This window comes from Arvicanthis niloticus, chromosome 3 (genome assembly GCF_011762505.2).
Source record: "Arvicanthis niloticus isolate mArvNil1 chromosome 3, mArvNil1.pat.X, whole genome shotgun sequence".
Lineage (NCBI taxonomy): Eukaryota > Metazoa > Chordata > Mammalia > Rodentia > Muridae > Arvicanthis > Arvicanthis niloticus.
The window spans coordinates 97341966-97365469 of NC_047660.1; the positions used below are offsets into that span (position 1 = coordinate 97341966).

Genomic DNA, 23504 nt, shown 5'->3' on the forward strand with positions numbered 1-23504 from the left:
TTTTCTGAGCTACTGTTTTATCAGAAACATACAAATGCCTTGAGATAGCAGATAACATGAACTATTGGCTAAATCAATGGTTTCCAAGGAGGATAACTTTGTCCTTCTCTCTCTGGGGACATTTAGTGTGTCTGTTGACATGTTCAGGTTGTCACTACGGGGCTATACGTGTTATTGGCATCCACTTAGCCTATATTCAGGACTCATTTCTCTTCTGTCTTTCCTTTCTCATCTTCAAGAGCATTTTGGAATTTATGAGACTTTGAAGGTGATGCTGACCTCCTTACAATCAAGAATTAACTGTCCTCAGTTAATGTGAGTCTTGAAGATCCCGAGAAACCCTGGTCACCTCTTCCAACTTCATCGACAGAGCTCTGGACAGAACTAGGAGCTGTCTGGCCCTGCATCTCTGCAGCCTTGCTCCCAGACCTCCCCCTCTGTACTGGCAGACTCATCCCAGTCCAGATGTTGGAAGATTGCATCAGAGCATCCATCTGTCTTTGAATGGGGGGGGGGTAATGACTTTCCCTTGCTAACACAGCTTTTCATAGAACCATTTAAGACAGGCCTGGTAAGATTTCTTTAAAAACCCATCCTAAAGCATCTCAAACCTCTGGAAGAGTCTGCTTTAGAGACTCAGCTCTCCTCTTTTCAAGTGTACTTGCTTCCTGCTTTGCTGAGACCTTTAGATTCCAATGCACAGACTTGTCTTTTCTCAGTACACTCTTATTTCTTTTCCATTCTTCGGGGTAGGTTAGCTATGGCCCTGACTCCATAATTCCAATCCCCTTACCCATCCCCAAGGAAATGTGGATCGTAGTAACTCTGTAGTTCATCTTTACTGTCAACTCAATGAGATTCGGGGTCACAGTGGAAACAAATCTCTGCAAAAGTCTATGGTGCATTTTCAGATTTTTCTAGATTAGGTTAATTGAGGCAGAGACTACTCCCCTCTGTGTGGTGGCACCTTCTTGTGGGGCTGAGGTGCCAGACTGGATAGGAGGGAGGAAGAGAAGTGAAGAGGGAGCCGAGAAGCAATGCCTCCTGACTGGATGTGACTAGCTGCCTGAGGCTCGGGCTGCCGTGACTTTTCCACAGTAATGAGTCGTGCCCTTGAACTATGACTAAACCTTTCCTTCTACATGTTGTCGATTATAGCAAAAGAAGAAAATGAACTAATTCCACTGCTGTTGGTAAATGCTGTGCGTAGAGGTTATGCACCCCGCGGATCAGGGCAATCCCTTCTCTGTACCCTGCCCCGGTGCCCTGATACACTGGCGTGGGCCGGCCTTTATTCATCAGAGTGTGAGATGTGAGTTTGCCGTCCTGACCATACCTGTTTAATTCAGGGACGAGAACCTGACAAAGGATAAGCCAGTCTGGTTCTGACTTTAGAAAAAGGTGACAACAGGAGCTGGATCCCAGTCCTACCGAAACAGGATGCCAATGGGACCGGGTCACAATCCTGCCATGAAGCGGTTTGTTGTCCCTAGGTAGCATGCGGGCCTCTTCTAAATACATTTGACGAAGATTTTTCTGAGTTTCGTCCCCAAGGTTCTGTTTTTTTTTTTTCCTCCGAGACGCGTTATACATTTATAGAGATGAATTTTTTTCTTCTCTTCCTCCTCTCACACCTTTTTGGAACTCATGTTTCCTGCATAGACCTGTGCTCCAGAGGCCCGAAGTAGCCTGATTCTGTGGGAATGTCTTTTCTGCCCACTCTCCGGTTGCAAGGCCTTCCTGAGTCACTGCAGGGACATTTCCAAGCACCTCCTCCTGCTGTCTGTATTTGTCTCCTCCACCGCCCCCCCCTACTCCCCAAGAAAATTCTGCATTTTCCCTCAGAATGAAATGCTTACTATTTTAGATTTAGGAAGAATGCATGAGTTCCCATCCCCCATGAATATTTACATATCCTAAGAGCTTTCCTTGTTATCTGAGTTCACTTTACTATGGAGTCATGATTTATATATACATCGGAGAACCTTCTCTGAAATTGATCAAGCTACTAATTTCTTTTTTTTTTTTCTTAAATCCGTGCCTCAGGACTGGTGATATAGTTCAGTTGGTAAAGTGCTTGCTTAGTATTCACAAAACCCTTGATATTCATACTGTACAAATGGATATGGTGGCACATTCACGGAATCTCAGTACTGGGGAGGTGACACTGGGGGTCAGCAAGGCCATTCTCGGCTATACGGCAAGTTCAAGCAGTCTGGGCCCAAAACTCTGACTTGTTAAGTGTTTGATAGTGATCATCTGATGCTCCCCAGGCTGTAATAAAATGCTCATGTACACACAACTAAAACTTTTCCATTGATCTCCCCATCAGGAAGGAGCCCTTGCATCTGCTGTTTTGTTCACGTAACTGAAGGCGAAGCCTACCATGGAAGAAAAGTTTCCTATATTTTTTCATGAGTTCCATATCCCATGGTTACTGCCTATGCCCGGCTCATCTACCTCACTGTATGAGCTGTCCCTATGAAGAGCTACCAGGAAGAAAGTAAGTCACGGAACTCTCCACACAACAGTTATCGAAGAGAATGAGTGTAAACCACAGACATCCGGAGTATGGCTAAGTACCGTGCTTGTCAGAGTACACTCTTAGAAGGGACTTTGGGTAGCCCAAAGATGGTACCAAAAGGTCCCAGAGAGGCTTCATCTTCTTTAATGAAATTCTTCAGAGACTCTCAGTGCGTGTGGTGAACACTAAAAGTGAGTTTTTGTTTGCTTGTTTACAAAGAGGGAAGGGTTTTTCTGGAGTTCAGAGAAGAGAACAACTTCAATGTACAATTTGCAAATATTGTTTCTTACTGAAATCACTTTATGGTTACTCCATTTGCCATTGGCAAATATTATCCTGGGCTATAATATCTAACTTAGGAATGACAACAAGCTGGGAGAGGTTAATAATTACAGCTTCAAGGAGGCTGAGGCAACAGAATTGCAAACTTAAGACTGGGCTGGATAGCATCTTAAAACGAAATGTTTAAAAAAAAAGGGGGGGGGGACCGAGATATAACTTAGGCTCTAGACATATAGTTCAATCCTAGTACACTACACTACATCACACACACACACACACACACACACACACACACACACGCGCACATGCTCACAAGAACACATACCACATACATACCACCACCAACAACAATAAAGATAAAGAAAACTATAAAATATTTAACAATGCAAAGCAGTGCTGTTTAGAGACAAAGGGATGATGGTCCAAAATAACAGGCATTTTGGGAGAATGTTGCCAGTACATTTGTCTGCAGTGAATGTTGAAGATCTGTCGGATTTGAAAAGGGAGGGCTCTTCCAAGCAGATCTCTCCTAATCCTGCTCAGAGCTGTATTTGGAATAGATTTTTCTATGAAATCTCATCATTAATATGTATATCTGAGGATTAATTCTTATGTAATATTAAGTTCTTAATTCCTATGAATCATTTCCATTTTTTTTCTGTGCAATGTGTGTGTGTGTGTGTGTGTGTGTGTGTATGTGAGAGAGAGAGAGAGAGAGAGAGAGAGAGAGAGAGAGAGAATGTGTGTGTGTGCATGCATGTGTGTATGTACATCTTAGTTTCAACATTACCTGTCTGTCATATTTCAATTCTGACAAGTTATGCAAACTTCTACCTAATCCAATTATTCTGTATAATTAAAACAGTTAAGTTTCAAATTACAACTGAGCATACTTTTAAGGGAAAAATAAATCTCTCATCTCTCTTTTCAATTTTCTAGTGCTTTAGCTTTATCCAGCTTTGCAAACTGTGCTTATGGTCTGTCTATAAAAATAAACTTAAATGTAAATTATGATTTAAATCCCCTTGGGCAAGCTGTTATGCTTTATTTGTTAGAAAGCAAATAAGACCTACTTTATAGTCTGTTTACTAAACTGAAATTTTAAAGTTGTGGCTGTAAAACATTAACTCTATTGTTGCTGTAAACACAAAAATCAAACGAATAGAGCAAAGCTCTCAGGACAGCATGTGCACCTTTAAAACAAACTGATATTTTTTGCTTTTCTTTCAAGCTGTAAGTTGATACAAGATTAAATGAGCGTTTGTGTGCAATTACATATGCTCACCACCCAAGGACTTCTTAAACAATCTCTCAGGTCAGGAGACATCAGTTTGTGAGCCTGGTGGGTAATTAGATCTCAGTCGCTGGGGATCATTTGAACATGTGTTCTTGTCCACACTCTCTTACCTAAATTAAATCACTATCCACACTTCTGGAAGCAATGGAAGTAAAACAGATCCTCTGCCCCCAAGAACCTGTTCTATTTGAGGTCTCAAACATAGTCACCTCAATCTGCCATACAAATTTAACTGAAAAGCCCAGGATAAGCAAGATCCTCAGATGAACCCTGCCCTGCCCTACTCTAAGGGAGATTTTCAGATATGAAGTTTTATGATTGCAATGTCAAAATATTTACTTTTTCTCTGTTGCAGGTGAAGCAGCTGGTTTTTCTTTCTCTGTGGAGATTCACAAATTAGGAGAAACTTTAGAAGGATGTTCTATAGAGATATTTGCTCCCATGTGCACAACCAGATTGGAAAGAAACACTCCCAGACACGAATGGATGCCTAACATATCTCCGTAGCTGCAGCCCCCAGCTCAGAGTCATAGCACAGGTACTACATATGCAGATGAGATATGATTATACCTGTGAGCCATCGCAATTGTCATCCAGCTACAAAAAATGCTTGGAAGGTAATGAAAGAATTAGAAAGATTTACAATAGGCATAATGCTTAAGCTTAAATGTTCAACCTCTCCTCTCCTCTCCTCTCCTCTCCTCTCCTCTCCTCTCCTCTCCTCTCCTCTCCTCTCCTCTCCTCTCCTCTCCTCTCCTCTCCCTCCTCTTTCTTTTCGCATTTTGGTCTGTAAAATCTAACATGTAATTAGCGCTATTCTTGCCGCTGCTCTTGGTTTGTCAACTGTGGAGTCACGTGACTATGAATTAGGCATGGGCTTTACCACTAGCTGTTGACCCCAGGATGCTAACCCTGGTTTCCCCCTGGTTTTGTGGCTCAGTCACACTCCTCACACTCAGTTGCCAGGCCCTTGTGTCACTTTCCAAACCTCATCTACTCTCTGCAGTCATTCCCCTCAGAACCACGATCACATCTAGCTCAGGTACACTAGTGGATTCTCATGCCCGTTGTCCCCTCTTTTAGAAACACAATCACATAGGACTCTCCCTTCAAGAGTTTTAAAACAGCCCTTTACAGGGGTATAATTAATGCCATAAATCCTTCAATCCTAAGTCTATAACACAATGCTGCTTTGGTACATTTACAGTAGTGTGGAGCCTCTGTTCCCACTCCAGTATTGGAACACGACCTCACCCCCTCTCAAATGTCTCTTGCACCTGTCTGAAGGCAAATCCCACTTGCCATTCCAAGCAACCAGACAACTTCTGTCTCCATGGACTCCCTTGTTCTTGAGGGTTTATAAAAGCACCCAGCAGGTGGCGTTGCATCTGGCTGCTCTTGCTTGGCCATGTGTTAGAAGGTTATCTGTGCAGTTGCATGTCTCAGAACAGACCCTGTGTGTTTGCTTTCTAAAAGCACATGGAAGGCTATCACCAAACTTTGAGTTAGAATACTGAAAAACTGCTCAGTGCTCTGCTTCTCCAACAACCCCTGGCTTGCAAAACATGCAGCACTTGATCTCCATAAGGTCTTCTGAACATCATTGAGAGGAAAACCAAGCCCCAGCCTCTTCATGATACACAAATTTGTATGGTGTGGCTTGTACCTTCCTCTTTCATTTTTTTCTTGCTCACAGACTTGATAGAGTTACCCTTTTTGTCTGTGAACACTGCTGACTCCACTCTGGGCCTGAGACTTTGCTCCTTTCTCTTGCTAGACCATGTTTTCTTTTGAGCATCAGACCTTGGCAACTTGAAGTGACAGCTCATGGGGCCTGTCCCTGACAAGTCAGTCTCAAGGAAGACTCTCCCCCCATATATTTTCAGCATCCTATCACTGTGGCTCTGAAACCATATATGCTCTGAAACCATATATGTTCTTATTTAATTATCTTTCCTTACAGACTAGTGGCATATCTATTCTCACTGGAGTACAGGGCACGTGGGCATGGGATGAGGGTCCATAATAGGTTTACAGTCAAGTCTGACTAGCTACCTCCTGTCTTGTTGCATGTTTATGAGTGTTTGCATGTATGTTCCTGAGTGTGTGTGGGTGCACATGTGTGTGGAGTGTAGTAGATGTGTGCTGTGCATGGAGGCTAGAGGTTGACACCTTCCTCATGTGCTCTCTACCCATGTACTGAAGCAGGATCTTTTGCTCAACTCAAAGTTCCCACAGACTCAGCCAGTCTACGTATCCAGCTTACTCAGCATCCCCTGTCTCCTCCTCCTCATTCTGGGATAGCATGTGGGCTACCACCCCCACCAGTCAGTCTGCACCTCTTCAGCACCTTTCTATTTAGGGTGTCTGAATAGCCAAAATATTTCTCTTATAGGCCAGATGTTCTTCTTAGTATATTAAAAAAAAAACCAAAATAAAAAGAAAAAAGAAATTTATACATGTATATGGACATATATACTCAATACATGTATTTATGCACATAACACATTTTTTTCTCTACCTACAAAATGCATATGAGGGTGAGGAAAGTTGAGGTGGTGGGTGATGAACTTGGTAGGTGATCTGTAATAACTGTAATTAAACTCAATTGAATTAATCTCAGTACTAGGACTTGTTTGACAAACCTATTTCACTTGACACAACGGGCGCAATCTAGATTTGGTTTCTTAGTCACTAAGAAAAAATAAGACCCTATTTAAATTTTTTTATTATACTCATTCATTTATTTACTGACTTTGTGTGTGTGTGTGAATGTATGTGTGAGTGTGTGCACATGTATAGGTACATGCCACATTTGTGTGTGTGTGTGTATTTACATGTATAGGTACATGTCACATGGTATGTGTGTAGGGCAAGGAATAACTCACAGGACTCAGTTCATTCCATGTGGGTCCTGGGGCTTGAACTCAGGTTGTCAAACTTTGCTTCGAGCGTCTTTATCTGCTGAGCTGTCTTCCAGCCCTGATTGCCCTATTTTATGAAGGACTTAGACTGTGACTAGTAATTGTGAGTAACCTGGAGATTGTCCAGAATGTCCTGTTTATCTCCTGTGCATTGCTGCTCAAAAACTTTAATCCATAGCCAGCTTTCCCTCCTGTTTCTACCTGAGATCCTGCACAAATATAACCAAGGCATTAATTGCCTTTCCCTCTATACCCAAACATGCACACCCCGTGCTTAGCTCCACGAAGCGTCACTCTGCAGTTAATACAATAATTCTAATCAGGCAGTTCTTTTCGGTAACCAGACAAATGGAGCGAGTGGAGATTGTTCAGTGAGGCCAAGGAATGACCTTCATTTGAGCACAGCGATTTGCTTGCTGTTTGTATACAAACAGCTGAACCACATCTTAATTCAGACTCAAATTTGAAAGCTGCAGTGAATTCTCTGAGGTTGCTAGACACAAAGACAGATTCCTGATGGGTAGAAGCTGAAGGGACAGAGGTCTCCCCAAAACCAATTTCAGCAAATGCTTGTCAAACACTCACTGCCTTCCCCTTCAGGATTTAAGATAATGGAGGTTGACTGGATGTGTTCATTTAAATCAAGTGACCAAATGTTCCCAGTTTGTCCTAAGATGTGGGACTCTCAGAGCTCACCCTAGAGAAGTCTAGGGTGAGCCAGGAGGAGTTAGTTAATAGCTCTGTTTTCAGCATGTAAGAAACGACTGATGATGCAGTAGGAATACATGTTTGTGAGTTTATGCAAAGCCACGGCCATAGCTGACTTTACGTCTATATTAAAAGGTTCCATTACATCATTATCTATAAGTTGGATGCATCTGTGCGTGGCTAAGACATGGACACAGCCGTAGACACAACCAAGCAGACTGGAAAACGTCATCAAATATTTACAGTGATGTTTAATTCTCTTTATATTTTCCCTACTTTGTACAACTAAAAAATTAATATTTTGGTCAAAAAACATAACATCAAATTATATTTTGTTAAAATAGGAAAATGTGAAGACTGTGCAGGCTGCTTACACAGCGTACTCAGCAAATACACATTATTTGAAGTGTTCATATAAAATGCACATTTTCCCCCCTTCAGACTCTTCACAGTTGCAGCTGTTAGAACTGTGGGTCCAACTCCACTGTAGAGCTGGAGTCCAGCTCAGTTTGTTTGCATGTGATTATATGTCAGATACAGCAGCTGAGACATTACTTGCAGAGAGCATCTCCTTCTTTGGGTGGGCTGTATGTACTGTAGGTTGTTTCTCAGAATCGTCTCTCATCAATGCCTCTATCAGCAGCAGGCAGCACTTCAGGCATAGCGTAATGCGCCTTACAAGCCAAATAGGAAGGGAAGCCAGACAGGGGGAGAGAATGTGTCTGCTTTCTCTTTGAATTTGGTGTCAGGATTACATAACGTCAGCATGTAGCATGCTGGAAATGGTATCTCTGCTAATGTGGAGAAAGGGTGTGTGAAGAAGATTGGTGACAACCGTGGCTGTAAACGTTCACAAGAAGAGCCAGGTGCTATTCAGTGTTGACTGACCAGTGCTTGGTGCTATGCTTGCAAGAGTGACAGACTGAGGTCAGAGTTGTCCCTGTGCCCCAATGTCCCTTTTGTTCCTCTGTCACTATGGCTACTACTCCTCTCATGTGCTGGAATGAAATTGTAAGTAGGTGAATCCCAGGATGGATATTTTTGGACTAAAGCCCAAACTTCTTGCTCTGACCCCTGACTCTGTGAGTCTGGCTTGGGCCAATCTTACTGCTTCATATTTCCTTCACTGCCTTTTGCCAAGCTGGCTTCTCTCCTGCCCCCTCCCAACTCCTTTTAGTGCCTGTTTGCTGATTGTGTGATTTTTCTCTTCTCACCATTCTCTGCTCATCACTGTTTTTTTTCTTGTGTTACTTTGACTTCAATAGTCACATTTTTGGAAAATGTTCTATCTACCTAAATTCAGACAGCTTCTCTCCACCTTGACAAATCTCCATGGAATAATAACCTTAACTCTTTACCCCTGACACATACCATATTTTGGCTAAATGGCCAAGGGTTTAAAACAGATGTATGAGAATTAGTGTCCTCAAGTTTCTAAGGATATAAGAATAACGTGAATTTGTGAATAATTTAAGTATTTACTTTAATCATTAGAATAGTCAAAATGCAAGGGTTCTGTTTTATCAGTTTGGATGTGCATAGGCATGTATACTTTTCCTTCCTTTGCAGATGTGTGCACATGTGTGTGTGTGTCCATGTGCATATGGAGGCCAGAGGTAAAGCCTAGATGGTTTTCTCAATCTATTTCCATTCAATTTTATTAATTTATTTATTTATAAATTATTTCCTATTGAACTTGGAACTTGCTGATGAGCTAGAATGGCTAGCCAGTGAGTCTCAGGGATCCTTCTCTGTCTGCCTCTCTAGCTCCAGGAGTACATACATACTCTACAATGTTTGTTGTTTTGAGCAAATACTGGGAAATAAACTATGTCTCATAGTTTTGCAGCAAGAACTTGTCAAATGAGCCATTTCCTCAGGCTCTGAAATGCAAACTTTTACTATCATGTTATAGAAGCAATACATTTGTTAGCATGGCAAACTGAATATTTTCTATGGTGTCTCTATGGGAGAGAGAAAAAAAGATATTTACTTTGACTTGGGCTTGATGGAAAAGTCACACTTTGTCCAGTTTTGGAAATTTCTGATCATTGTGCCAATGGGAAATAGTTAAGTTTTTCTTCTTTCTACATAGGAATGGGTGGGGGTGAGCCTTCTCCTGTGAATGAGACAGGCGAACACAAGCATGTCAAACAGGTGTACGAAGAGTAGAGCTGTGGCAACATCTAATCTTTACTTTTTGGTCTGATGATGTTTAATTTGATTACTTTTTTTCTTCTGAACATGGTATTCTCTTACTCACTTAGTAATTTGTTATCACAAAAATTGTCTCATAAGTCATTATGAATATTAATCTTTTGATAATACATATATAGACATAGAACACATGAAATAAAAGGATAGTTTGACTCCAATGTGAATTTGAGTGCTGATCATTTATAGCTGAACATGAAAATTTAGAAAATAACATTAATCAGAATAATATGCCTTCCTTATATACATTTTTGTCAATTGTTGTAATGGTTTTCCGTATGATTATATGACCACAGAGCAAGTCCTACCTCAGAAACAATCATCTTCCAAAGGCAAAGCAGAAGCCACAGCCATATGCTTGATTTGACTGCACAAGGAGGTCTAAGTTACACCCTGGTGGAGTCTACTCACGTTGCTGTCTCTATTGTATGCCCCATAAGGTTGGCTGTATGTATTCTCTGTGTCACCTTTAGGACATGATATATTGTATGAGAGCAGACACTCAGAGGCAGTGGATCCAGGAATGAAGGACCAACTGAACAAACAAAGGGAGACCGGTGAAGTCAGCGTGTATGCCTCTTCCACAGTCCACTTCACTCCTGATTCACCATCCCTGGTAGAGTCAGCCTCTAGTAGGCTCACAGCATGAGTCTGTCCTGATCAGAGATGACCACAGGAGTGTATGTCAGTTCTTCCAGAGGCTTCCATTTTCAGAGATCAGGATGGGTGAGATCGTTTTGCCTTGGGATATTGTTAAACAGGAAAGTAGAAAAGACTCATTTTCCAGGGGCCCATGCTGTGCTAAGTTTGATTAACAGAATATCATGCAGTACTTTTCTCTACTTAAAAACAGGATGTGTGAGTAGGCACAATAAAGAGGAAGGCAAAGTAGTGGCCCTGGCAGAGTGGAGCTGAAAGGTCAGGCTGGAAAATAAGAATGGGAGATCAGAAGAAGAGCTCACACCAGGTGATCAGAAGAAGAGATCACACCAGGAGATCAGAATAAGAGATCACACCAGAAGATAAGAATAAGAGATCACACCAGAAGATAAGAATAAGAGATCACAGAAGGAGACTGGGGGATTACACCAAGATAATATAGACTGGGAGATCACACTGAAATATCAGGCTGGGAGAACACTCCATGATACCAGACTGGGAGATCACACTGGAAAACCATACTGGGGATCACAGTGGGAAATCATTCTGTGAGATTAGTCCCCTGTACCTAGTTCTTCTTTTCTAATGTGACCTCAAATCTTGATACCACAAGGCTATTATACTCAGACTTAGTTTGTGTTGTATCTGCCCATCTCTTGGTATGTGTCAGTATTTTGTACTTGAAAAGTGATGTGTGGCTGAGCCTGGTAGGTCTCCCAATCCCTGGAGGATCTTGGCTAACTCTGGCCTCAGAGGGAAATCTGAGGGTTGAGAGGAAGTTGGTGAGATGTTGTCTTAACCAAGAAAAGCAGCTCTGTGGTAGAGCACCTCCCAACCTGTGTAAGGTCCTGGTTTCAATGCTCAGGACTGAAAACAGCAACAAACTCCAGAATCATGCAAACACCCCTCATCCAAGTACAGTGCTTTTCAATCAAACATGTTTCCTTTCTAACCAATCCTGCTCTTGTGGAAGGCGAGCACTCATGTAAGTGGTGAGATTGACCCCATATTGTTTTAATGGTCACCTGGTCCATCACATCATCTTTCCACAGAGGCTATTTAAGCTTAATTCTCCATCAATAAAAATGTACTGACCACTTTCCATGCCAGGCCTTATATGAAAGTAGCATCATACAGAGATTTTCTAAGTATAAACAAAGAATTTACATGTAAACTTCTGTTGAAAGGAAAACCAAAGGGCATTTGGTTGAGAGGCCTTTCTTTTCTTTATCTTTTCTTCTTTAATTCACATTAGTTGATGTCCTATGTTATTTGCCTTCATATCCTGGGTTCATTGATGATGGTGGTGGTGGTGGTGTTAAAGACTAACATTTTATATGTTTTATATGTTTCTATGTTAGTTACCTTCAAGCCCTAAACAGCCAGTGTTAGTGCCATTAGACTTGCTTTGTAAGGGAAGAAACTGAGTTTCAGAGGGATTCAACAACTCACCTAATGCAACAATGTTAGGAGAAAAGGTTAGATCAACAAAATGGCTGTCTCTCTTCAAACATTGCTCTCATGCCAGAGCTGAAGGTTTATCTCCTAAGATGTGCCCAGCCTGCTATCCTTTAAGACAGACTATCAGGGCCAAGTGCTCTGAGCTGGAAGTAAGGAAATTGAAGGAGAGCTTTTAAGGCCTCCCTTGGGAACCAAGACACTCTGAAGGACCTAAGGGTTGAAGCACAAAAGGCCTAGGAGTCTCAAAGCACTTAAAGAATTGGCATCAGCCATCATGCTGTTTTCCCCAGAGGCCCAACTCTCATCAACAACAGTGTAGTGAGGTGAGTTCTAGATCACAGAACAGGGGAAACAAATTGAAGCAGCAGCTTAGGATGTACAGACTCAACTAGCTGTGCTGCACTCTAACCTCTCTCAAACACTAACTCTGATCAGAAGGAAGATGGCTGAATAGGCAGGTGAAGGCCCACACAGAGAGTGTGGGACCCTGAATAGGACTCAGTGGGATGTGACTGTAAGACAAAAGATGTTGCATTTTGAATTCCTCTTGCCTTTGAGAAGCAACTCTTGTGCCATGAGATCAACCCACCCCAAGACTCTCTCCCCCAACCCACACTGCTCTAAAAACCCTGTGCTAATTTTTCCTTTGGCAGAATAAGCTCTTTGATTTCCAAGGGTGGGTGGTGAATTGAGTAAGGTTATGTTTCTTCTGGGTTGAGTAAGTGAGCTTCTGTTTCTTCCTATTTAATGAGAGTATTAGGTTCTTGTGTGTGTATACATGTGCTCAGGGGTGTGTGCTCATGTGTGTGTATGGGTGTGCAAGAGTGTGGAGGTCAGAAATCAGTCTTAGGCATGGTTGAGATCCTCCACGGTGCTTTTTGAGACAGGATTTCTCAGTGGGACCTGATCCTTGCCAATTAGGCTAGAGCTCTGGAGATATGCTTTTAACTACTTTCCCAGCTCTGGGCTCACATTTGGTGATGTGTGCCCACTTTTATATGGATATTGGGGAATGAACTCAGCTTGTTGCAGCACATACTTTGCCAATGGAGTGCATGCCATCAGCCCACTAATTTAATATAAACGTGTGGTGTTTGGTGAGACCATAGTGGGATTTCAACTATTGTTAACACTACTCTCTGAGATGCTGCAAAACGCTGATGCTTCCACCTTTGACAGCATGACAGTTTTCAACAGTCCCACAGGCAGGTTGCACCCCTATCAAGTATGGAGAAATTGAAGAAAAGAGAGGAACATCTACTTGCTTAAAGTTACCTATCCAGCTGGTGAATGGCGAAGGTAGGACTTAGGGTTAGGTCTATCTGTTGATTATATGGCACCTGCTAACTTTGTACCTGATAGTAATAATAAAGCCTTGGTAAGGAGGCCTCATCATATTTACAGCTTTCCCAGGGCTTCCCGAGTGCCTTCCAGTTCTCTGGCTCGTCTTTGGAGACTGGACTGGTACTGGTGCTCATGTGCTGAGTGACACCTGCTGGATGCACTGACCTGGAACACCTGTGCTATGTGAGTGACAGCAGGACCATCGCTTTTTAAGCAACAGCAATGTTTTATCCCACAAAACTGATGAATTTATGGAAAGGAAATGAGCCTTTTATAGTTTTCCCAAATGCCAATCCTATTTAAACGCCTTCTTTCCTGGGCTTTCTAGGAAGGCAAGGTAACAAGATAGTGAAAAGTACCATTTCCCTGTTTGGTTTTTGGCTCGGCAGTTTATTATCGGTGTCATTTTGACCAACCCACCTAACATCAGTGGATCTCAGTATTTCCATCTACAAATGAGTATAGCACTATCATATAGGTCTTAGCCTGGCAGCTAGTCAGTGGAACGGACTAATTAAAGTTAATGATTACAACTTCAGATCTAGCCCACCTTTTATTCCTATCTCCCCTTCCTCCCTTGAACAGTATTCAAGCCAACATTGTAATAGCAAAATAGACATTTTTTTTGTGTATGAAATTGCTAGAGGTTAAAGAATACTAATTAATTTTCATGAGTGTAGAAAGCAAAGCATAAAGAGAGAGGCTGTGGGCCCATGGTCACATAGCTGAGGCAGGAACATGGCTTTGTGATTCCTGACTATGTGTTCTTATCCATGATGGTTAGCATGTTGTTGATTCACTGTTGAATCTACAGCAAGTATTTCTTGTGTTATACTAATGAGGGGTTAGAGTGGTGGTTCTCAACCTGTGGGTCTCATCCCCTTCTGGGTCACCTAAGACTATTGGAAAGTACAGACATTTACAGATATTCATAGAAGTAGCAAAAATACAGTTATGAAGTAGCAACAAAAATAATTTTTGGTTTGGGGTCACAACAACATGAGGAACTGTATTAAAGGGTTGTATTAAAGGGTTGCAGCATTTGGAAGGTTGAGAACCACTAGGTTAGAGTGTCTAGCCTGAATCTCAATATTACAGTAAATAACTCCAAAACATCCCTTTCTATGGTGTTTCTGATTATTAAATGACAAAAATTTACAAATCATGTCCTTAGTTCTCCATCTACTCTCGGTGAAAGTGTTCATGTAATTGGAGTTTACTGTTTTTATTTTTTGACATTCAGAGGGAGTTTAAACATCTGATGACTACATCCAGCTACTTCTCCATCATTCAGTCTTAGATGCAGGTCCTATTAACTCTGCCTTATGCTCTCTCTGTGGCTCCCTCCCCAACTGAATGAGAGAATTACAGAGCTGCTGAGGTGGAAGGGATCTGAAACACTGTTTATTGGGACTTGGGGAAGTTGGGAGGTGTAGTGTCCAGTTGATGATAGGGTGGATAATTGCTGACAGGATCAGAAGTAGAGCCTAGTCTCCTGTGGAAAGCTTGTTTTCAGCACACAGCCATCTATCCGTCTGTAGTTTTGTTGGTTATTTCCCTTTCCCAGCTCGCCCTTCTAGCTAACACATAAACCTCTGGGCCTCTGCTCTCAGGAGCCCTTGTCTCTTTTTTAGTGTTTGGGTCTCAAGTCCTCAAAAGCTGCAGCAGTACCTGGGCAATTGGTCATTCTACCTAAACATATGTTTTCCCATTTTCTTTGCTCTACAGCAAACATGATGGATTCTAGAAATTGTACTTCACACCTTCCTTCCAGCCACCAGGCTACTGAAACAATGGTCCCTAAGAAATTAGAATTTTTTTTTTTAGGGGGAGAATCTCATGCTGTGAGAAGAAAAAGGTAAAGACTAGTTCCAGCCAGACAATGCGGATTGTTTTCCAGGGAGACAGTTCATACAATCCTGACATGTCAGACTATCTTGTAGAGACCAGGAATGTTTAGTTATGCATAACTCTGACTCTTAGATCAGGAATGCAAAAATGGACATAGAGGTCACTGGGTCTCTTTGTTTCTCCTCCCCCATGTAATCACATTGAATAAACCTCCCCCCCCCTTGCTTTTCACTATTTGATTGCCTTGATGAGGACAGGTGGCTGAGCAGACCTTGCTAGTGCTACCAAAACAGAAGCTGTGATCATAACATTGGTAACATCAGGATTTTTCACTTGAACACTAATGCTTCCAGCAGGATTTGCTTACTATGTATTTGCAAACCAACATAGCTGAGATTCTAAGTTTACTCTGATATCTTCTCTGTTTTGGGTTTTAAGATAGCAATCCAATCATCTGCTCCCTGACCTAAAATCTTCCTAAGCTTTCTTTAAAGCCTTAGGATAAACCCTTCTTCCATGGCTCAGAAGGCCCCACCATGTCTGGCCCTGCTGTGTTCTTTGGGCTTTCCTTAGGGATACTTACTGGCTAACATCTGGTGACATTCTTTTCCTGCTGACCACTTTCTGTCTGAAAGCCTTTGCACTTGTTCTTTCCTCTTCCTGGAATGCTTTTCCTGTGACTCTGACTTTTCCTTCCTTATTCTTTGGATAGTAGTGTAAGCATTCTGCAGTTCAAGGGACCTAAGTGACCTATGCTCTCGCCACTCTACTGAGGTAGCTAGTTTCTTCTTTCAGGGGCACAGATTAAAATCTACTATTGTCTTATACACTGTTCTCATGTTTGCCACCGATGCCCTTGATCAGGAACTCTGCACAAAGTCCCAAAGCTGGGTATATGTACATCACCATCATAATACCAGCACAGGCTGGACAGAAGAAAAGAGTCCAGGAAGGAAGGGCAGTTATCCACCCTTCCACACTCTTTGCTTCACATTTCAGTGGAGCCAAGCAGGAAAGACACTCAAGCCATTCCAAGGCTCCAGGCACAAAATATTTGGTTAAAATGAGAAGGGAAGTACTATGTGGAGAAATGACTTCTGAGACAATGGAAAGAAGTGTGACTCAGCAGAACTCCCTGTCTTTGTAGCAGGCTCACTGTGGGCATGACTCAGCAGAACTCCCTGTTTGTGTAGTAGGCTCACTGTGGCCTGTGGGTGTGACTCAACAGAGCTCCCCATCTTTGCATAACTTTGTTTGGAGTTATTGCAAAGCTCCCCAATAGCATAACTACGCTGTTGTGCTATTGGGACACAGAATATATTTCACAGAAGAAAAATGGTGTAGAAAACCACTGCTCTTCCTCTTGTTTTAAGATACTGCTTCAGCAGACAAGGTGTCATTGAAAAGAGACTAGTGCCATGGCAAGCTTTCTCAACCAAGGCACATTACCTTCCCAGTCTCTTGGAAATGGCAGGAAAAAGCCTGACAGCAGCAATGGAATCTGCATTCTTTGTCTTGCTCTGGCATAATGAACTTGCCAAGTGGAATATTGGGCTTTATTCAGAGGAGTGTAGTTTCAGGCAAGTGAGAGAAACACTGGGTTATTATTCAAATGTTCTTCTGCAGAAACATTATTTAAATTCTCCAGTATTTAACCTTCTCACGTCATGCATGCTATTTAGAGCAGAAACTTATACTGTGCAAAATTCCCCCAGAAAGAGTGATTTTGGACAATATTATCTACTCAGAGAAATGTCATGTTTCTTTCTTTTTTTTTCCAGGTTAGAGTGGTTTGAAGCCAGCTTCCCAGTCTGCGTTTCTGTATTTCTACATTCCTTTCTGTCAGCAGGATCACCTTTTATCCTGTCTGGGTGCCATCTGGGTTTTTATGCACTCAGTGCATTTTCTTTAAGTTAATTCAGCCTTGAAATATTAACATATTTCTCTAAAAAGGGAAACTCATTTTCCCCTGCTGGCAAAGAGACAACAGCATCAGTGGCCATAGAGAAGAGTAACTGCAGGGAAACTGAGCAGAGTCAATGCCAACTGCTCTTGTCTGGTGTAGAGGGCTCTGAGCCTCAGGCCTGAGGAGGTGCCAAAGGCCTTCTAGCACCTAATTAAAATGACCTCCTTGCTCTGGCCACAGGAATGAGCATGGGAAAAACTGGAGAAGGGGAAGTTGCTACCATTTGCTTCCATGTCAGTCAATGCCATGCTTTGGTAATGCCTAAATATCTCCTGTTACTCCTGGGGGTAAGAACACCTGACAGATATCACCGTGGCAATGATGGCCCTAACAGCTCTATCCCAAAGAAGATGAACAATGACGCTGAGGGCCCCGAAACCACAAGGACCCTGTCTTCTCCCTACACTGTCCTGAGAAGACTCTGCTTCTATAGGATTTCAATTCCTTCAGCGTTCATATCCATGCCTTCCTGCCGGAAGCAGAAACAATGTGTTGCAAATGGAAACCACGATCTCTAGTAAGTATAGCTCACAGCAGCTTTTGAGCATATATTGCTGGCTAGCAACCTGGAAAACCCAGGAGAGGAGGGAAACAGAGCTGAGTGGATGCATGGATGCTCATAAATAATCCCTGAGCAGCAAGCAGATGGATAAAAGGGAGAGTGAGCAGGGGCCACAAGTCAGCTCTGAGTGTAAGAGGTCGCCTCACCGCATTCTTAACCATAAGGTTGAAAAACACTTTCGTATATCATGAAACACACGGGAGACTTAGGTTATGAAACCGTACCAATATGGCCTTGCTGAGATGTGAAAGATGATCTGAGTGCAGGGGAGGAGATACATTTGATAAGAAGAAAGAGAAAGCGCAGATTCCTGATTACTGTGGCTGAGCAATATAGACCAGGGTTTCCAAAGACTGTTCAAAGGTATCAGTTCAAATACGTTTGAAGCATGATTTAACTGTTAAAAATGCTACATAGATTTACTTGCCACTGGGACTTTCAAAGCTCTAAAATGTCTGTGTACAGCAAATAGTTCACCAAGAGATGTAATGTCTTCAATTTCCCAAATGTACTTAACTATGTTATTACAGTCCCTGCCTCTCTTCTTTTTGTGTATATTACACAGAGAATACATTGTTGGGTAAACTGAGTTATGTAATATCCTCCTGGATTTGTAACTACATTTGGTTTAAAACAAATTCCTTGCAGATGTATACTGGGCAAGATGCACTGTGCAAGTCACTGGTGATGTTTAGTAACTGCAAAGGTAAACTCTATGAAAGTCAGGGTTGATTAGGATTTTGGTTTGGGAATACATAAACGAGACATAGGTAACAGCTGGATGTAAGAAAACAAGATGCAAAAGCTTGTAGGGATTGGGCTACCCTAGGCAGGGTTACTGGCTAATGGGAGATAGTCTTTAGGATTACCAAAATCAAATGCCAGAAATAGCACAGAGATCCACAGTGGGAAAATTACAAGGAGAAATGAAGGGGAGGAGAAGAAGAGGAAATAAAAGCTTCAGAGGAAGAAAATGATGGAGAAGATTCACAGTAAGTCCAAATGAAAGAGGCGGGGAGACTGCACAGACAAGGTCATTTATCTTTCCAGGTAAAAGCAGACAGAATCAGAGGAAACCTGTCAGCCCTGATCTGTGATGAAGAAAAAGGTAAAGGAGAGCTCTGTGCATTTAGAAGGAGGGGAAAGGGACGATGAAAAGGAGGTTTATCACAGGAATAAAGAAAGAGACAGGAAGAAATAGTCGAGAGTGTTGAGAGACTTAGACTTGGTATATGTTTTCAGCACTGAAGGTATGGCTAACTCAGAACATCACACCCCTTCCTTTCTCATGGCAGACATTACAAGTTGATCATGACACTTCTTCCTTCTGGATTTAGATTTATCTTGAAATCCTCAACACACCACACTAGGTAACTCCTAGCAGTTTGTGGGACTTGAGCTTGATTATGATGCCTGTGTTCTGTGTGTATTAAACAAACCAGGATACTGTCTGTGATGGTTTTGTCATATTCTCTGATAAAGGAAACTCAAAAGAGCATCCTTTGGCCACAAAAGCACATTTTGACATGAGTTTATGTGTGTGGATGCCATAACCTCTACAGATGTAAGCAGATACTTTATTTCAGGTCCACCCTAATACTAACATAAGCATTTTATACTCAATATTCCCAAGGTCATAAAAATCTATTCATCATTTACTTTCTTTTCTCTAGTAAAGTGGCATGAGTTAACTTGTTAAAATATCCCCCATGAAATAGCAGGTGGGAAAAAACAGAGCTTTCTTCTCTTCCTCTCTTGTAGACTCTTTAAAAAAGTTTGGCAGAAGCATTAGAATGTTCCCAACCCCTCCATGTAACACACACTATAAACAAAACAGCACAACAGCATTGATAAAGATCAGGCCACTTGAGGAAACATCAGGCTTTTATCAATGGCAGTAAAAAGGAACTATAGTATCTTCAGTGTGGGACAAGGATTTAAAAGGAAGAGTGTGTGGGGGTGGGTGGGTGGGGCACGGGATAGCATGCACTGGATAGCATGCAGCAAGAGTCATATTGGCTTCCATTTTCTCTTGAATGCTCATTAACACCCCTAAACACACACACACACACACACACACACACACACACACACACACACACACACTTCCTGGCATCTGAAGCTTTGCTTATTCATACAAAGAACCACTTGAAGGCACACAATACCCTCAGCCCTTCTTCAGCCTGAGCAACATTCAGTGCTTCCTTTGAACTATTTTATTTGAACACCCTGGTGAGTTATTCATGTTCTGCCAAACAGCTCCTAATGCTCTAAGGAGGAGTTGGGAAGGGCTACCTTCTGATGACTCTTATGGACTAATTCCAGTCACCAAGATGAAGATGCTCATTCTACTATGCAGGCATCATGGAGATTGGGAAAGAAAGGATGGGGGGGGGTGGTGCTGGCAGAAGGGAACAGTGATCTCTCATTGCTCTGTAAGACTTGGGAAGCCTAGAATCCCAAATAGATAAACCTTTATTGCTGTCTGCCATTGCCCCAGCAATGAACTGCCCCACCTTGGACCCTTCTATGGCAGCCAGAAGGTGCTTCCCAACACACCTATGTGTTCCTCTTTGCCACAGGGCCACTGCTAACCACAGCACCATTCATGAGCTCTTTGTTCCCATGGGTGCTTTGTATAGATATCTCCTGTATCCCAAGAAAGACCTATTCAGAAACTGGCTCATATCTTCATTTTATCTCATATCAAGCCACCTTTCCATCTATTTATAGCTGTATTTGTCTCTAAGTACTCACGTCATATCAGTTCTGACCTCCTCTACCCTTCATGGATACCCATTGATGCTCGAGTCCTTATATCAAATCACAGAGTATCTAAAAATAACCTATGTACATTTTTTTACAGACTCAGAACCGTCTGTAGGTCACAGGTGCCTACTCTAGAAAAAATTGAGCTGCCATGTTTAGAGAGTAATGACAACTCTATACACAATCTGTGCCCACACAGTATTCCTTTTATTTGCTTGGTTTTGGTTTTATTGAGACACTCTTTCTTTACATAAGCTGCCTTTCCTGCAACCTGCTATGCTCGCTATGTAGACCAGATTGGCCTTGAACTGGCAGAGATCTGCCTGCAAGTGCTGGGATTAAAGGCAATGCCTGGCCAATAATCCTTTTTTGTTTTGTCAAAAAGTTTCAATGCACAGTTGGTTGAATCTAAAGATACAGAAAGTATCTTTACAGAAAGTATCTATTCAGAAAGTAGAAACTTAAATGAGTAAAAAGCTCCTATTTCGTTTTTTAAACTCAAACATTAACTTTCCCCAAGGACACATCCCCGGAGAAGCACATTTCAAAGACTCAAACAAACGTTCTAGGAAGAAAGACCCAAGATAAGACTTTATGAGCCCTTAACACAGTAAAACCTGGATAAACAGAAGCTACTGAAGCTGATCTTTTTTGTTGTAGAAAGATAAGGTGCAAGTTTGAGTTACTTAGCAACCGGGCCTGAGAAGGGGAATCAAGCCTGAGAATGGCTGTTAGAGTTTGGCCTTTATGGTTAACGTTTAAGAAGTAATTGTATAACTACCCTCATAAATTCTGTAAAAATAGTATAAAAGCTGCCCTCAGCTATAATTTGGGGTTTTCCTTGCTGGCATACAAGGGAACTCCAGTGCACTGGTTTTTTCTCAATTTATCAATTTATTAATAAACCTCATGTTATTGCAGGGAGTCCCACATCCATGAGTGTCTCTGGGGGAACACATCACCTGGTTTTGGATCATTAAGCAGACTATATTTATAAATACGCATTTGTGACTGCTTCCCTAATGTCCCCACTAAACTGCGAGTTTACTACAGTAGTGACTCTGCTGTACAAGACTTTACACACACACACACACACACACACACACACACACACACACACACACACACACACAGACACACACACAGAGTGATATGTGGCCAGAGGCTTCAGAAATGAGCCTGTTTGTTCAACTCCCCATTGTAGCTTTGAAGAAACTTGGACTCTTGTCATAGCTGCCAAATAAAACTTGTGTAAAGGCTGCAGATGTACCCGAGTTGGTACAATGCCTCCCTCATATGTGTGAAGTTCTGAGTTTGACCACCAGTACTCCATAAACTAGGTGTGGTGGCATATTCCTGAGATCTCAGCACTTGGGAAGTGAAAGCATGGGAGTTCGTAAGCTCAAGGTCATCCTTGGCTACATAGTGAGTTTAAGGCCAACCTGGGCTACATAAAATTCTGCTTTTTAAAATGGAGTCAAGTCACCTTGTAGGATAAAAACAGTATGGATCTCCTAGGTTCTTCTGGGAAAATAGACTTTTCTTTTGGAGTAGACACAAACAAAATCAATGTTGACAACCTCTGTGAGATAAACCATGGAGAAACTCTCTACTCACGTTGGTTTAGAAGCCTCTGCTTGATCAGTCTGAAGTTTCTCTCCACCCTCCACCTCCATTGTGCAGTACACGATTCGATTTGGAGCCAAGGACTTAAGGCCTTGGACTTCCATGATCACCACCTGAAACAGAATCACATCAGAGGGATTGAATTCCAATGCCAGGGGCAGTATCACCTGCAGGAAGAGAAACAGAGAAGTTGCAGTGAAAGCCAATGGAGGAAGATGGCTTCCATCAGACTTTACTAATGACTGGGGACCTTCTAGGGATGTGGTTGCTTACAATGTGGCAGATTGCTCTTGAGAGGTAACAGTGTGGCTCATTCCCTCACTTTGTAGAGTTGTGGATTGTGTGGAGCCTTGAGCTGCTAAGTAAGCATTCCACCTGAGATACACCCTTCGTCCTCCTTTCCTCCCACCTCCTCCGCCCTCCTGCTCCCTCTGTTCCTTCCTCTCCTTGCCTCTCCCTCCTTTCTTATGCTTCCTTTCCTTTTTTATGCCTCTCTACTTCTTTCCATGTCTCTTTATTCCTACTTCCTCCCTCTCCCCTTCTCCCTCTTCCCTTGTTTTCATTCTCTCTCTCTCTCTCTCTCTCTCTCTCTCTCTCTCTCTCTCTCTCTCTCTCTCTCTCTCTGTCAGTCAGGGCCTCACTTAATTGCCCAGGCTGATCTTATATATCTGTGAAGTGGGGATATGATATGTACCTGTGAGGCTAGAAAGACAATGTCCATAACCAAAAGTTTTTATCCTGGGGAAGAACCACATGCATAGAAGAAAGGGGAATATGTCTTGGAAGGAGAACAAGTTGGCATCCGAAAGACCTCACTTTAAATCTAATTGTGAGCCTCCATTAACTGTGTCATTTGCAAGTGCTAGCCTTGGTTTGCACATCTGAAAACACCTCCAAGGCCCTTTGTGAAGAAGGGTTCACACAGCAGCCTTCTGAAAATACCTGTTGCTTTTTGTGGCTTCACTCCTTTGCCCACATTCACAAACAAACAGCCTGGGCCTGTTTGTTTGTTTGTTTGTTTTCATTTGTACTGAGCTTGCTCTCAGTCTCCCTCAGCCATTCAATTCTCTGATTATTTGAAAATCATTTCGCAGCAGTGTGCACATCTGAATGGTAGCCTGCTCTGATGCTAGGATAGTCTACCCCCACCTGCTCCTGTCTCCACTCACTGTGTTCTGCTCCCCAAACACATCCATGAATAGAGGTGTGAAGGCTTTGGCTGGCGGTTTTACTACAGTCTGCCTTTAGTTTTCCAATTAGAAAGTCTGTGGAGACCCAAGGGCATTGCAATCTGTACTTGGCATTTACAAGTTAAA

At 42.3% G+C, this 23504-nt stretch overlaps 1 protein-coding gene across 29 annotated transcripts in view; it reads right to left on the reverse strand.

The window, feature by feature from the left end:
* Cadps (calcium dependent secretion activator) overlaps positions 1 to 23504 on the reverse strand; it is a 431715-nt gene that overhangs the window by 194331 nt on the left and 213880 nt on the right. For all 29 annotated transcript variants that reach the window (XM_076931554.1, XM_076931557.1, XM_076931556.1 and 26 more), the window contains exon 6: positions 22180 to 22301. In XM_076931554.1, coding sequence (XP_076787669.1) covers positions 22180 to 22301 — 122 coding nt within the window. The remainder of the gene's footprint in view (positions 1 to 22179; positions 22302 to 23504) is intronic.